Genomic DNA, 17,436 nt, shown 5'->3' with positions numbered 1-17,436 from the left:
GAGGTTATGGCTACCAAAAATATCACCTTCCTGGTCAGAAGGACCAAAGGAATATGAGCCAAGGGCTCAAATGGTTGTTTCTGTAAGACAGAAAGGACCAGATTCAGATCCCATGGACACAAGGGAATCTTGACTGGTGGACTAAGCCGGATCACACCTTGCAAAAAGGTTTTGATCAGGGAATGTGTAGCTAGTGGCCTTTGGAAAAAAATCGATAAGGCCGAGATCTGGCCCTTAATGGTGCTTAGGGCCAACTTCATGTCCGCCCCTAACTGCAGAAACTCCAGAATTCTGCCAATGAGATACCTCCGGGGATGCCAACCCCTGGTCTCGCACCAGGCCACATAAGATTTCCAAACTCGGTAATAGATAAGTCTGGATGCCGGTTTTCTGGCATTAATCAAAGTAGATGCCACCGCATTAGAGAGACCCCTTTTCTTTAAGATATGGGACTCAATAGCCAGACCGTCAAATTGAGAGACGGTAAGGAAGGATGGAATATTGGCCCCTGGGACAATAGGTCTGGCCGAAGCGGCAGGGACCACGGTTGCCCCACGGACATCCTTACAATGTCCGCGAACCAGGCCCTTCTGGGCCACGCTGGAGCCACCAGAATCACTGGTCTTCCTTCCGACTTTACCCTGCGAAGAAGACGGGGTAATAATTGCAGCGGAGGAAACGCATACATTAGGGAGAACTGATCCCATGGGAACACCAGTGCATCCGTGCCGTAAGCAAGTGGATCCCTTGTCCGGGACAGAAAGTTGCCCACCCTTGCATTGAACCTCGATGCAAAGAGATCGACATCTGGTGTTCCCCACCTCTGACAAATGCTCTGGAAGTTGTCGGGGTGAAGAGTCCATTCCCCTGGAAGCACCTGTTGGCGGCTTAGGTAGTCTGCTCGCCAATTGTCTATTCCCGGAATGAACACTGCAGATATGCATGGGACATATTTCTCTGCCCAGGTCAGGATTCGATTCACCTCTCTTTGGGCTGCACGACTTCTTGTGCCCCCCTGGTGATTTATGTATGCCACGGCAGTGACATTGTCTGATTGAATCCTGACCGGAAGACCCTTCAACCTGTCTGACCAAGCTGACAGGGCTAGATAGACTGCTCGAATTTCCAGCAGATTTATGGGTAGAGACCTCTCGAAGGCTGACCATTTCCCCTGGAGAGACAAACCTCCCAGGACTGCACCCCAGCCTAGCAGACTGGCGTCCGTGGTCACAACCTGCCATGTCACGGCAACAAAGGACTTCCCCTTTAGCAGGTTCCGGGGAACCAGCCACCAACAAAGGCTCTGCCGGACTGACCGGGAGAGAGACATAGGGAGATCCAAGGCTTGAACCTTTTTTGTTCCAAGCGGACAGAATGGCATGTTGAAGCTCCCTTGAGTGGAACTGCGCAAATGGGACGGCCTCGAACGAGGCTACCATCTTTCCCAGTAACCTCATACAGAGGCGAATGGGAGGCTGACGCTTTGCTTTGACTAGTTGAACTAGTTCTCTTAAAGCCTCGAACTTCCTTTGGGGCAGGAAGACCCTTTTTAGCTTTGTGTCTATGAGTAGACCCAAATATTCGAGCCTTTGCACAGGCATTAAGGCGGACTTGTCCAGGTTGAGAACCCAACCCATGGATTCCAGAAATGTTACGGTTCTGTGTACCGCTGAGTTTAGATCGGCCACTGACCGGTCTACTACCAATAGGTCGTCTAGATAGGCTACTATGGATATGCCTTGAGACCTTAGATAGGCTAACAGTGGAGCCAATACTTTCGTGAAAACACGAGGAGCGGTGGCCAGACCAAAAGGTAAGGCCACGAATTGGAAGTGGCGCTGATTTACCGCGAAGCGAAGCAGCTTCTGATGGTCGAGAAAGATAGGAACGTGCAAGTATGCGTCCTTTATATCGATGGACGCTAGTAGTTCCCCTCCTTGCAGGGAGGCCACCACTGACCTGATCGATTCCATCCAGAATGATTGGACCCTTAGGAACTTGTTTAAGGCCTTGAGGTCCAGGATGGGTCTTACATCCCCGTTTGGTTTGGGGACGGTGAAGAGATTGGAATAAAACCCCAAACCTTGTTCTTCCACTGGCAGCTCTCTGATTACCCCTTGGGATAACAGATGATCTAAGGCCAATGCTAAGGACCTTCTTTTGCCGAGGTCCTTTGGGACGTTCGAGGTTAAGAAGCGTGGTGGAGGAAATTCGCTCAACTCCAGCTTTCAGCCCCCGGAGACCGTAGAGAGGACCCACCTGTCTTGGATCCTGTCTAGCCAAGCCTCCGCAAACAGCTGAAGTCTTCCCCCCACCCGGCTGAGTGGGGGAGAACCTTCATAATGCTGACTTAGTTGCTGGCTTGGCCTGTGGCTTACGGTTCCAAGGTTTTTTGGAAGCCTGAGGCTGGCCCTGTGGCTTCCCACCTGTATTGAATCGTCCAGGAGGCCGTCGGAACTGCCTGGTACCGGAAGTACTAGTGATAGGAGAGGAGGATCGCTTAAAGGAGGGGGGACCCCTAAACCTTTTCTTTACTGGCAACAGTGTACTTTTGCCACTGGAAATTTTCTGAATGTAAGCATCCAGATCTTCCCCAAACAAACGCTCTCCATGAAAGGGAAACCCCGCCAGTAATTTTTTACACGGGGCTTCAGCAGACCAGTTCTTCAGCCAGAGTAACCTGCGCATATGAACTAGCGAGAGAGTGAGACGTGAGGACTGCTGAATGGAGTCCTTAATAGCATCTATGGCAAAACATAATGCTCTGGGAAACTCAGCCAAATTCTGGGCCTGTTGTGCCGGCAATTCCTTTAAGACCCCTTTAAACTGGTCCTTCAAGGCCTGGCAAATCCCAATAGCCGCAATTGCAGGCTGGGTTATTCCTCTCGCCGAAGCAAAAGAGGTTTTTAATAAAGTCTCTAATCTCTTGTCTGTCGGATCTTTGAATACCAGAACATTGTCTACTGGACAGGTCAAAGATTTGTTTACACAGGACACAGCTGCGTCAACCTTGGGGATGCCCCATTTTTTAGTGAATTGTTCCTCCATGGGGTATAAAACCGAAAACTTCTTAGGAGGAAGAAAATATCTATCTGGATGTTCCCAATCCTTGTAGATAAGCCCTTCCAGCAGGGGGTGAACCGGGAAGGAATAATTAGCTTGAGGAGCTTTTAAGGAGCCTAAAGATGAGACTGCACTTGAAGCTGGTTCTGAAAGTGGCAACTTGAAGGCCGAACGGACCATCTCAGTGAGGGACTGGACCAACAATTTTTCGGATTGCGATGCCGAAAAGGGTTCTCCCAAAGTGGAATCCTCAGAGTCCACTACTTCCAGCTGACCTTCTGCCAGATCTCCAGAGGGTAAATCAACCTCTTCTGAGGATGCATGCCCCAAATCGAGGGACTCCTCAGAGGGAGAGGGGGACCTTGTGCGTTTTTCCCTTGAGAGAGAGGATGCAATCAAGGTCGCTAATCTCTGCTCCAGACCCCCCATAGCTGAGGCCAGAGCCTCCTGTGTCACAAAAACTGGAGCAAGTGGGACAAGGGCAGAACAGGCATCTGACAGCCCTGATGGTTCACCCTGGGCCTCCTTCAATTTTTCAGGAGAGGAAGCAGCCGCAGGAGCATGCCCGAGATCCTCTGAGCCAGATGGCGATCCCTTTGCTTTTTTGCTTCTAGTCCCTGAGCCTTTAGCCATGATAAAGCTGAGGTTCTCACAATAGTTGCAACTACTTGCGAACCTATAGACCAGCACTGACGCTGCTATTTGATGGTTGGCAAGGTGCAGAGCCCACTATGCGCCTTAAGCAAATGTCACTGTCCACCATCAGTACTAAATACTGAAGTATGTGCACAAGATCTCTGTGTCCACCGTCAGCCAGAACCAGTTAGGTGGACTGGAGCATATAAGGACTAGGTGTATCACCTGACCTGCTCTGTCCTGTAATCTCAAGTCTCATAGAGAACAGCTGAGATAGACCCCCTGCGCGCATGCGCACGCGCGCGCCGCTGTTAGGCGTGCACCACGAGGCTACGCGCGCACATGTCGTCACACGCATCTCACGGAGCACGCCGCGCACATTCGTGCGCATCGGAGCAGCGTACAAAAATTTCATTTGTGCGCGCGCGTGCGCCTAAGACACATCAATGTCGCGTGCGCATGACGCTACGCGCCATGCATGAGGATGGAACCCACAGCTCCATGTGAGAACCAGGTAAGCCAAGTGAAGCCAAACATTTTGGACAACTTTTCTCTGCTTTTAACCTGCACAGGAGGGGCTAACTACCTGACTAGAGATACCCCTCCTCCCCACAACACACAGGACCATATAGGAGAAGCACAGACAGTTAGCTTTAGGCAAACATAATGGCTCAAAATAAAGGAAGGTTACTCCTAGGACCAAGTCCTGAAGCACCTTCACTTACCTGATCCAACGCTGCAGGACTCTGCATAACAGACAGTGCAATCTTCACCCATCACGGAGAGCAGCGTCTATAGACCTTCAGGGACCGGGGTCCATGGACAGGAACACCACACCCCTGGACCCATATCGCACCCTGTCAGTAAACTTTTGGTATTAGGAAATTGACCAAAGTACTGAATAACCAGGATCCAGCTCTCAAAGAGAGGCATTACAGGCCAAACCCCGTTCTTCTTAACCGGGGCCCGGGTACCGTCCACTTTGGCTCAGAAGCACTTTGGACGGATCCGGATTTCATGGAGGCTTTTTACATCCAATATGGATCCCTCCAGTGGAGCTCCTTGGAGCACATGTTCACTCGTGACCAACACCTTAGACACTGGCAAAAAACTGAGGCACTCCCGGTATGGGAGGGGTTATATAGGGGAGGGAACTTCTTGCCTTAGGGGCGTGCCAGTGTCCACACCTGAAGGTACTCTCTATAACCCACATAGTAATTACTATGCTTCTCTGTGTCCCGTGATGTACGATAAAGAAAAGTGTAAAAAAAGAAAAAGAAAACAAATGCAGCCACCACACCACATGTAAGTTGCAATACTATCAAATGTTTTTCTGGGGTTTGCATGCATTTTAATCATACTTTATGTGAGGCCATTTATTTTGTTAGAGTGTACAATATAATAAACTTTTATGCTGCTAGGGAATGAAATGCACAAATGTTTTCTTGAATAAGCCATTATAAAAGAATGTATGCAGTCAATTCAAATTAAGAATGGTACCAAAATAAAAAGAAAAGATGGAAAATGCACAGCAAAGGGAATACACCATAGAAATGATGCAGAAACAAAAGAAGAGAAAATGCATTTCCATTTCAGTTATTTAAAATGGAAACTGGTGGACCACACATCCGTGTCCGCTCAGTTTCTGCAGAGCGGACACAGCTAGAGCCCGCTTCCGAGTGTCTCCGATGCCCCCCACCTCTGGCCACAAAATAGATCGAACACCCTGCAATGCATGCCATTGAAGTCAATGCGGAACAAATTATTTTTGTTTCCATTGACTTTAATGGGGAAACTCGCTTTGATATGAGAGTACTTTGGATTGCGAGCATTCTCCTGGAACGGATTATGCTCGTAATCCAAGGTTCCACTGTATTTGTAAAATGGGACAATCATAATGATGACAAAAAAATAATAATAATAATAATAAAAAAAAAAAACTTGCGTGGAATTGAACCATTCCCTACTCTAACCAAAATAAAAAAAAGGTGTTAGCCTTGGATATACTTGAAGCTATCTTACAAAACTAATTTGTATATTTACCTGGGCTTTAGGCTGCGGCTAAACAGGAGCTGAGGAGTAATGTGAATAAATGAACAAGCTCTGACACTACCTGGAAAGGTAAAAAACCTTTACCATCAGGACAGACTGGCATCCCAGTGTTAAAGCGGGGGTTCACCCAAGAAAAAAAATAATAATAATATTACATCTAGCAGAGCCAGCATAGTAAGGGCATTTACTTTCGGCAGTTTTTTTTTTTTTTCTCCGTACATACCTTTAGACCCCATTCACACCTAGGCGTTTTTACGCCTGTAGCGCTACGCCTCTGCCGCCAGAGGGCTGGAAATACATGTCCCTCTATGGAGATGGTTCACATCTCCACGCCGAACGCCGGACGCCTGTCGCCTGCGGCGTGAAAAAAGGTCCCGGACCTTTTTTTCAGGCGTCTTCGAGCGTTCGGCTAGGAGATGGCAATCATCTCCATAGAGGGGGTCATCTTGGGGCACATCTAGGCGGACAATACCCGCGTTTTGTCGCCGCAAATCGCGGTACAAAACGCCGCTATTTTTACCGCGATTTGCGGCGACAAAACGCCGCGATTTCGTCCGTCTAGATGTGAATGCAGCCTTATAGTCTGTTTTTGTCCAGGGCTTCTGGGTTCCGATGACTGCGGGACTGGGCGTTCCTATCCTTCCGTTCGATGATTGACGGCTTGTGAAACAGGTGACCTGTCGCACAACGCGCGTCACCAGATGTCGGGAAATTGCCGAGCTGCGAGTCGGCACTATACGGCGCCTGCGCAGTCAGCTCTACACGGCAGGCGCCGTATAGTGCCGATTCGCAGCTCGGCTATTTCCGGAAATCTGGCGACGCGCGATGTCACAAGCCGTCAATCATCCAACGGAAGGATAGGAACGTCCAGTCCCGCAGTCATCGGAACCCTGAGGCAGGGATAAGAACGCCCAGTCCCGGAGTCATCAGAACACGGAAGCCCTGGACCAAATCAGAATATAAAGGTAAGTACAGAGAAAAAAAAAAAAAAACTGCTGGAAGTATATGCCCTTACTATGCTTAGTCTAATGTTAAAAATTCGTTTTTAGGGTGAACCTCCACTTTAAAGGACGCAATCAACGTTGCTGGAGGTGTCGGCACTTTACATCTGCTAGAACCTTTTAGGAAAAATACCTTTCACGAGGTGGGTTGTATCTCACTGGTCTTCTGTCATGTACATCTTCATCATATCGCCCTCTATAACTCAGGGGTTCATTGCTATCAGGAGCTAAATTCAATCTCAAAGGTCTTCTACCTGCTTCATAATCTTCAGCAGCATATCGGGGTCGTTCCATTCTGTCAGGTTCTATTTCTGACCTCCAAGGCTTATTATGTGAAACTTTGGTATCTTCTTCTGGTCTACGAACAAACGGATCCTCAGTTTCCGTTTCAATGTCTCTTCTTCTGGGTCTCCCAGTCTCAGCTCGCCTTTTATTGAGTAGCTGTTCATACGCTTGCATGGAGGAGTAAGAATCCTTCTTGGGAACATCCTGATCTCTATGGGATACTGGCGCTTCGGAGTATTGGTGTGCCTTCAGCCTGCTTTGTGTTTTATCATTCTGTAATTTACAACATAATAAAATAAGTAATTTACCATTCCCAGTTCAGATCTTGTACATATTACAAAATTAAAACAGTATTAGACCAAAAACATAATATATTGAAGCTTTAGAGGTGGAGCTGCATTAGTTTTATTTTCTTAGGCTTTTTCCCTCATGTCTTTATCTGGTGATTTAGCCAGCAACACACCTCCTGTATTAGAGTGCCTCCACTCTGGATGAGGGATAAAAGGAGGCACATCTGGAATTCAGCATTGTCAGTCTAAAAGGAGGGGGGGGGGTTAGTTTGTTCAAATCTGCTAGAACATCTAACAAACTGAAGCCAAATTCCAGCAAATACTTTATAAGCAGTTATAACAAACAGTTTTTTTCTTTGGGATAAAGGTTTTACAAAAATAAAAGCTGATCATTGTAAACACCCCTGCTAGTGCTAAATGGTTTGTCTCATCCCTGTAATTCTGCTGAAGAGCTTGTTCTTTTTAAAAAAAAACAACAGACTTATTGGCAGGATCACCAGGTGAAAATAGAAGAATACAGCCATCGCATCTAAGAATTGGTAAGCGGAAATATAATAAATATTTGCTTTTGGGTTTAATACCACTTTAAAGTGGAGCTCTGCCAAAAAGGGGAATCTCTGCTTGTCTGCCTACCCCCCCCCCCCCCCGCTGCTGCCACATTTAGCAACTTTTAAAGGGGGTGGGTACCTGGTTTTTGGCCCCCTTTCCTTCCCCAGCAACCTTTTGGGACACTTCACAGGTCCCGTTGGACTGTAGCCCATTCGCAGCGAGCTGCACAGTAGTCAAGATGGCGGCGCCAGCACCCGATAGCTGATTGAAGTAGCCTGGAGCTCTGCTTTAAGGTCAAAGATGCTATAAACAAATCACTGTTGCTTAGTCTAACTGGTTAGTGTCTGATAGGAAATGCTTTTCTACAGCAATAAGGGCCCCAAATCCTTAGCTCATTAACTCCTTGATAACGTTTTAGATTAATCTACCCCAAAAATGTATCATATGAAAATAAATTAAGAAATGCTACAAATGCGAATTAGAACTTTGGGTCTCAGGGAAGAATCAATCAGCCGTGTTGGATTTCTTCTGCCCCAACACATGCTGGCCTAGTAATGTCATTCTGCTCTCCTCCAACACTCCTTCATAGCCATAACAACACTAAAAATTAGAACCTTCAGGGACGGAGCCTGACGCTTGATGTGAGCTGGCATCTGTAGGAGAGCTCTAAATCCTGTAAATCATCCTGAGGAGCTCTAGATCTACCTTCCTGGTGGTTTATTTCGCTCTCCCCATCTTACGAAGCACTTAGGGGTCTTACCAGCACTCCAGCACTGGGTTTCCTGTACAGATAACTTGCTGGACCCCTGGGAACAAAGCGCCAAGATGGCGGCAGATTACAGCACACACTCCCCTCCAGTGGGAAGGTCTCAGCGAAAAGAGGTGAAGACAGCGTCTCAGTGGGTAGCACGTCTCTGCCTTCATTGCTTCCAGCCCCTAGGCTACAAGGCATGAGCCTACACAGTGGGATTTGTATACCACAGTTTAGCAATGTATGGTCTTGCTAAGGGGACTTTCCAAACAGGTCCTTGGCATAATGTCCCTTTCTTTGCATTGTATGTTTGTTCTTTGTTTGGACTTTGTTTTATTTATAGACACGTACACAGGCACATCTTTGTGTACCCTATGGCTGCGTGCTCAATAAGGTGCTTTTTTATTCTCGATTCTGGACAACTTGCTGTCATATGGCTCTTTCCACAGACTTCCCGCTCACACGTCAGTGGCATAGACATATTGGTTCCCCTATATATTATTTCTACTGAATTGTTATGGTTTCTAAAATGTTATGTATGATTTCCTGGAATGTTTTGGGCCTAAATGACTAGGTTAAAGGGCCTGCAGTATTAATAAAAAAAAAAAAAACCTGGAAGCCAATTTGTTTCTATGCAGAACTGCACCAGATTTTGCATGCTCCAGTTTTAGTACATTTTCCACTATACAGTGCCTGGAAAAAAGTATTCATACCCTTTGAAATTGTCCACGTTTTGTCATGCTACAACCCAAAACCTTAATTTATTTTATTGAGATTTTATGTGATAGACCAACACAAAGTGGCACATAATTGTGAAGTGGAAGGAAAATGATAAATGGTTTTCAACGTTTTTTACAAATAAATATCTATAAAGTGTGGCGTGCATTTGTATTCAGCTTCTTTACTCTGATACCCCCAACTAAAATCTAGTGGAACCAATTTCCTTCAGAAATCACCTAATTAGTAAATATGAAGCCCTCAGAGATCTGTTAGAGAACCTTGGGGAACAAAACAGAACCATAAAGGTCAAGGAACACACCAGACAAGTCAGGGATAAAGTCGTGGAGAAGTTTAAAGCAGGGTTAGGTTATAAAACAAATATCCCAAGCTTTGAACATCTCATGAAGCACTGTTCAATCCATCATCCGAAAATGGAAAGAGTATGGCAAAACTGCAAACTTGCCAAGACATGGCCGTCCACCTAAACTGACAGGCCAGGCAAGGAGAGCATTAACCAGAGAAGCAGCCAAGAGGTCCCATGGTAAATCTGCAGGAGCTGCAGAGATCCACAGCTCAGGTGGGAGATTCTGTCCACAGGACAACTATTAGTCATGCACTCCACAAATCTGGCCTTTATGGATAACTGGCAAGGAGAAAGCCAATTATTGAAAGAAAGCCATATAAAGTCCAGTTTGCAGTTTTCGAGAAGCAATGTGGGGGACACAGCAAACATGTGGAAGAAGATGCTCTGGTCAAATGAGACCAAAATTAAACTTTTTGTCTAAAAGCAAAACGATATGTGTGGCATAAAACTAACACTGCACATCACCCTGAACACACCATCCACACTGTGAAACATGGTGGTGGCAGCATCATGTTGTGGGGATGCTTTTCTTCAGCAGGGACAGGGAAGCTGGTCAGATTTAATGGGAAGATGGATGGAGTGAAATACAGGACAATCTTAGACGTCGGTTAGAGTCTGCAAAAGACTTGAGACTGGGGCGGAGGTTCACATTCCAGCAGGACAACGACCCTAAACATACAGACAGAGCTACAATGGAATGGTTTAGATCAAAGCATGTTCATGTGTTAGAATGGCCCAGTCAAAGTTCAGATCTAAATCCAATTGAGAATCTGTGGTCAAGACTTGAAAACTGTTTACAGGCACTCTCCCATCCAATCTGACAGAGCTGAGCTATTTTGCAAAGAAGAATGGGCAAAAATGTCCCTCTCTGGATGTGCAAAGCTGGTAGAGACATCCCCAAAAGACTTGCAGCTGTAATTGCAGCGAAAGGCTGTTCTACAAAGTATTGACTGGGGGGAGGGTTGAATACAAATGCAGGTCACATTTTACAGATATTTTTTGGTAAAAAAATGTTGAAAGCCATTTATCATTTTCCTTCCATTTCACAATTATGTGCCACTGTGTGTTGGTCTATCACCTAAAATCCCCAAAAAATACAATTATGATTTTGGTTATAACATGACACCGTATGCCCATGTTACATTACTCTTCCAGACAGATACTGGGCCTTCACTAAACAGGGTTATGTACTATATAGAACAATTTGGTAAATTGATAGGCCTGCAGGTTAACTGGGATAAGTCCATGTTACTGCTTTTGGACCCACTCTCAGAGGCATTGAAGATCCCCATTTTCCAATTTAAATTGGTGCGGAAAAAAATCCAATAGGGTAACCACATTTCCCAAGCAGTCACCCACTTTTTAAAATGTAACTTTTTCCCATGAGATAGAAGTGTGGCACATAATGTAAACTCCTCCCGTCTATAATAGGAAGAGTAAATGTGATTAAAATTATACGGATGGCCCTTACGCTTGTACATACTTCACAATTTCCCAACCTGGTCTCCACTTAGGCTTTTCAAACAAATGAATAATCTCTTCAGAGATTTGATTTGGAAGACAAGAGAACCTAGAATCTGGTTAGAAAACCCTGCAATGCCCCAAAGACCTGGGTGGCCCCTCGGTTCCAAATCTTCAGATGTATTTTTTGTAGCAATACAAATGCAACACATTGGCAGCTGGGAATTGACAGTGCATGAGTCTTCTCAATATCAATCACTCCAGCAGTTTTTTGGTGACTGAAACCCATTGTATCTCCTTGAATCCCAGGCCTTTGTAAAACAAACCTTAATTACCTCACAATGACTTTAATAGGCAAGATATGGAATGCAAACACCCTGCATAGAAGGAAGGTCCAAATTCAGGCCCATATGGGTAAATTAATCCATGTGAGAAATTGCAAATACCGGAGTTCCAGAATTGGAGGGTTGCCAGTATCTTTACCCTCCAGCAACTCTGTACATGGGCAACATAACATCTTTTCAAAATTTACATCCTGAATTTTCTCTGGGAAAACATACTTTCTACCAGTATCTACAGTTACGCTGTGCGAACTGCAATTTGGTACACCTAACCTGACATTTACAGGTATACGTATATTAGATGAACTCCTTTTGGCTGCCTCTACCCATGTGTTATATATATCCATGAGCTCTCTTCCCCTTGTTGCCTTATGAGAAAGATTATGTCTAATTACCATAATTGTACATATATATATATTCCACGATAATGTTAGATGTGTCGTGAGTGGGAAATTACTTCTGATAAATCTTAACTGACAGTCTAGCTTGAATATATCCAATTAGCACTCTCCGTTTTGATATGCATGATTGCTTTGTGATAAGGTGGCAAGAGACGGCCAGTCTACTACATCTTTTGGAGATACAAAGCAAGCCAGGAAGAAATCACAGTGGGACGGTAGACAATATGGAGTCACCTGGAAAGACTGTACTCTTCCATAAATAGACATGAAGTTAACGAGCCAAGATGTAATAAATTTTAGCTTCAAAGCTTAATTGTCAGATAGAAGGAAGTTGCCCATATTTGGAAAAGCCAACTTTAGCCAATCAGACGTGACATCTGGGTTATAAAATCAGGGAGTCTCAATCAATAGTTAGGAGAGAGAGGTGGTGAGAATTCCCGGGCCCGGGACGTCAGTAGCAAGGTAACTTATCAGAATCTATCTTCTCCTACGCACTTACCATATACTTTGTCATAATTTGTTTTCTTAATATTCTTGATGTGTGATGTACTTATCTTGTATTTGAAACTAACTTTTACTCCCTTACTTTAAAGACTGTAAATGTATGCAGTATATTAGATAGACTAATATCTTTTTCTCTAATAAATGTGTGTAATGTTAAAGATTTCGCTCTGGACAATAGAACTCTTTTTTAACCATATATCATATGTGAGATATTAAATCTTAAATATAGAATTTTTAGTTAAGACCCTGTATGCTGCTTCCTAGAAGCAAAACATGTTTTTACGGAAAAGTCACAAGGAAAATGTGCTTAAACACGTGAAGGCACACACTGAAAAAAAACATGGAAACATGAGCATAAGGCCCCTTTCACACTGGGGCGGTAGACGTGGTGGCGGTATAGCGCCGCTAAAAATAGCGGCGCATTGCAGGCATTGCATACCGCGGTTTCCCATTGTTTTAAAAGGGAAGGAGCGGTATACATACCGCTCCTCTCACCGCTCCAAAGATGCTGCTTGCAGGAGATCATTTTCTCTCCTGCCAGCGCATCGCCTCAGTGTGAAAGCCCTCAGGCTTTCACATTGAGAAGGCTGGGCAAAAGTTTTTCAGGCAGTATAGCAGCGCTACTTTTAGTGCTGTACCGCCTGAAAAACTCCTCAGTGTGAAAGGGGCCTAAAGGTTTGAAGCCAGACCTAATTAGTAATCCTGGTTAGTATGGACGGATTATACATTGTCCCCACCGCTTTTCCTAGTGCGTAGCAAAAAGGCCAGAGAAAGACCAAATAATTTAAGAATCAATTGTCCAATGTCTGTATAACAAATAATTTGCAAAGCTTTAACAAAATATCCAGTAGGTTTAAATCTGCATGAAACATACAGATCTAATGGCAACAATTACCTGATTGAATTGTACTGCTGCAGCAAGACGGTATGTCTCCTGCTCGTCGTCCTTTATCCTAAGAAATTGATTGTATTCACGGTTTCTCTCAAGGCGCAGTCTTTCCTAAGCACACAGATTGCATGAGTGTGGCCAGACAATTCTGACTCCATTGCAAACAAAGCACACATTTAAATGTAAGTCAAGGCAACATTTTTTTCTGATCTATAGAAATCATTACCTCTAATCAATGTGCTTTACATATTACTATTGCCAGCTTCTTTGGTTTATCAGTTTTAATAGGCTGAAGTGGTTGTACTGCATAAAAAGGGTGAATTAAAAAAGGGTGAGCAATCTGTTTCTACTCTATTATCTGTTTACACCTGTTCTCTCCGCTGACATTTTAATTTTTGTAAGATCAATTTATGAACTATACTCCATCAACAGATATCTCTTGGGAGTATTTGTATATTGATTATCCAATTTATTCTCATGAAATTTGTATGTCGTTTTTATATGTAATAAATAATTAATTTTATCTAACAATTATGTTTCTGTCAATCAGTACCAAGATAGTCCACTTCAATTTTAGGTGGGAATGTTTTTTGGTCAGCTTCAGCAACTGCCCTGATATTGCAACGTTTCCCCAGTTTAAAATAAAAATGAAAAGGCAAAACGTGTGTATAGATTTAAAAAAAAAAAACATTTTAAATAACCTTTTGCCTGTTTTTAGTGATCACACTCCCTCTGTTCTCAGATGCATAAGAGCTGGGGGAGGAGACACAGCAGCACACTGAGCTTCCCAATGAAAGGCTGTGCACGGGAGGCATTTCAGGACAAGTCTGATCATTGGAGGACAGCAGGTCAAGTTCCAAACATAGCTAGAGAAATGACCACGCTGTGCTTTCCTGCTTAGTCTGGTCAGTTTTTAATACGAAAGCAGAGGGACTTGCAGGATCACCAGGGATTTCACACAAAGGAAGCAATAAAAGGGAACAGGATACTTTTTCAAACAAGTACATGCTACAGCAGGCACATACTGTATCAGGAATATAAAGTGCTGGGGTAACAAACACTTTAAGTAATGGGATTTTTAGTGTGCCTTACAGAAAAGGCCACAAACGAAAATGAAAAACGTTATTACAAGTTTAAAATCATCATAAAAAGATCTAACGGTACATTAATGGCAATTTTCATTCTGCTGACACAAGATGCAGTTATCGATGGCAGCTTTTGTCATTTTCTTGTAATCCTTGGGTAGAAGATCATCCGTTTCATTTTGAGAGGAGCAATATAGATTTCACTACCGATTTTAACAGATAGTTTAATAGTTATAGGATCTTTGCAGCTGTTGGTATCAATATAGTCCCCTGAGAACTCTGTTAGAGCTATACGTCACTGAAGGTGTAAACATTATTATTGTCTTATCAATATAGTTACATCGATGGTCACTGGATCCCAATGAAGCCATTTTTACTGGCAAAACCTGCAGATTCATGACGGCTATCTAAGACTGTGCGACTTTGGAGCTATGACATCCTCAAGCCATCATGTGATTTGTGTCATTATTGTGGTGGAAAGTTGATATTGATGTACCGTTAAGATTTTTTTATAATGTTTTTAAACTTGTAATAAAGTTTGATTGATTGTTTTTATTTTGGTTTGTGGTCTTTCCTGTAAGCCACATTAAAAATCCCATTATTTTTGGACTGAGTTCTTAAACTCGGACATCCTGAGATTCTATTTGTGAAAATTAGTGGGATCTGGATTTGACTGGGCTGGGTAGGCATGGCATGGTGTGGTGTGGTGTGGTAGAGAGCCGGGAGGGGGCTTCCCAGAGGAAAGTGTATTCATGTCTAGGTTTGGATCCGTTTGTAGTTGTTTATGTCCTTTTTCTTGTTTTTTTGGTTTTTGTGCGTTTGGGCAGATATGTTTCAGGATCACGTGATAGCACTAAGAAATCCCTCTGGAGGATTGGGTAAAAATCTCTAATTACTTAGGATCTTAATATTCTGAGTTTTTTTTTTTTTACTCTCTGTTCTGTATCTTTGTTTCTCTCTCTATCTAGCGGACATGCAATAGGGAGCAAGATCCTGGGTTATGTTTTGGGAATAATCCAATCTTAAAATGGTTACATTTACACGATTATGTATTCTATGTGCTATAAGTGGAATCTGTGTGTAAAATCCCATTTTTTTTTTAATAAACTATGATTAAACAAAACAAAAAAAAAAACATTATTTCAGTATTTTTCTGTTTCCCTGTATGGGACTGGCACAGTGCTTGTGCTGTGTAATTTGACCCCTTCTATCACATAAAAAAACCTGGCTGATCCTGCCTGGCTATATCCTCCCCCCTGTAAACTGACCACAGTTTATCATGGCTGCTGAGCCCTGACACCATGGTCAGTTTATGTACCTATGTGCCTCCGTCATCTGCAGCCCTGCTCTGTCCCTCTCGCTCCTCCCTCCCACCCCCGCCTGTCTGCTCTGTGTCAGTGCCTGCCCACCTCTCCTCCTGCTGCTATCACAACTACAAAAAAATCCTCCCATACCCTCGGTAACATAACGCTATCTGTGCCTGTGTTATATAAAAAATATGCCGATCTGTATTATTCTTGAAGCAACACATACAGTCATGAGACTATCTGAGCTTCTGAAATACCTGTAGGGATTCAATGCATTACAAAAGAAGGCATAACCAAACAAGAGGCTTACCTTGCCTGACAGTCTCTCGCCAATAGGAAGAGATAGGCCACGAGTGGCTGGGTCCACTTCCCCTGTGCTTATCAAGTGTTTCTAAACAAGAGAAAAAAAATATAATACAGATAAAGGTCAGAATAGAAAACAAAAACTGTTATTTTCACCCAACCTGAAAATCACTAAAACATAGCTTTCTATTTCCCCCCTCCTTTTTCTGTTCACTCTTCTCTTGTCCAATATCCTCAGTGCTTTTGAACATAGGGCTTATACTACATATTTCACTTTGTGCAAATCTGGCCTACCCTCTTCTTTCTGCCTCCAGTTTCAATATTAGTACACTGAATCTTTTTCCTTGTTTAAAAAGTACCGCATTGTATGATCCCGATTTGCAGATTTACTCAATCCAAACCAGTTGTACTTGCATATGTTCGTTCTCAAATATAAAGTACTTTCAATTTTTTTTTTTGCTATAAAAGCATATGATTCTTGTATATTGTTCTTTTTACCTTGCCCTTTATTGTTGTGCACTTGAGCGGTTAATAAATAGTATGTAACAATATACATCTTGTTATAAAAAAAATAAAAAAAACACTTTTAAAAAACTTTAAATTAAAGTGATTGTAAAGGTTATACTTACCTCCTCTGTGCAGTTGCTTTTGCACAGAGCAGCCTGGATCCTCCTCTTCTCGGGTCCCTCTTTGCTGCTCCTGGCCCCTCCATCCTATTGAGTGCCCCCACAGTCGGCAGCTTCCTATGGGGGCACTAGAGCCGAGTCACAGCTCCCCATGTCCATTCAGACACAAAGCCCTGACCTGGCCTTGTCCCCTCTCTCCCCTGATTGGCTGACTGACTTTGATGGACAGCTGTGGGAGCCAATGGTTCCACTGCTATGTCTCAGCCAATCGGGAGGAGTGTTCTGGATGACTTAGACATTTGTGGGCATCGCTGGAGAGAGATGGGATGCAGGTAAGTATTTAGGGGGTACTGGGGGGGGGGGGCTGCTTCACACAAAAGGTATTTGATTCTTTAATTCATGTAGGCATCCATTTAGTGGCTTCTAATATGTGTACATTTTTACAATAAGGGGTATTTGAAGAACAGATTTTTCTGAAAAGAACTGGTATTTAAAAAAGGAAAAAAATAAATTTTCACAAAAAAAAAAACAAAGCATACTCCTTTAATAAAAAAATACCTTTACATTTCAAAAGGTTTCTATGCATCAAGACTGCAGAAAATACAATGGCTTACCTATTAAGTAATATTATTTCTATTCTGTAAACTATATATGTACAGTACAGCCTTCTAAAAGTCTACACAGAGCTAAGGTAAAATTTAAAACAGCCTTTTAAAAAAATGGGATCTTTGGTTTAATTTTCTTGGAGCACATCATGGGACACAGAGCATCTACATATCCACAATGTTAGGGTTGAACTGCCACCTAC

The 17,436-nt window shown here is 43.5% G+C and overlaps 1 protein-coding gene across 6 annotated transcripts in view; it reads right to left on the bottom strand.

The window, feature by feature from the left end:
• CSPP1 (centrosome and spindle pole associated protein 1) overlaps positions 1-17,436 on the bottom strand; it is a 93,279-nt gene that overhangs the window by 52,850 nt on the left and 22,993 nt on the right. For all 6 annotated transcript variants that reach the window (XM_040354365.1, XM_040354364.1, XM_040354361.1 and 3 more), the window contains 3 exons: positions 16,010-16,090; positions 13,314-13,418; positions 6,886-7,310 (listed from right to left, as the gene is read on the bottom strand). In XM_040354365.1, the coding sequence (XP_040210299.1) occupies positions 6,886-7,310; positions 13,314-13,418; positions 16,010-16,090 (611 nt within the window). The remainder of the gene's footprint in view (positions 1-6,885; positions 7,311-13,313; positions 13,419-16,009; positions 16,091-17,436) is intronic.

This window comes from Rana temporaria, chromosome 5, assembly GCF_905171775.1.
Source record: "Rana temporaria chromosome 5, aRanTem1.1, whole genome shotgun sequence".
NCBI classification, from domain to species: Eukaryota; Metazoa; Chordata; class Amphibia; order Anura; family Ranidae; genus Rana; species Rana temporaria.
Note: the sequence above shows the minus strand (reverse complement) of the source record. Positions and strands in the feature narration are given on the sequence as shown.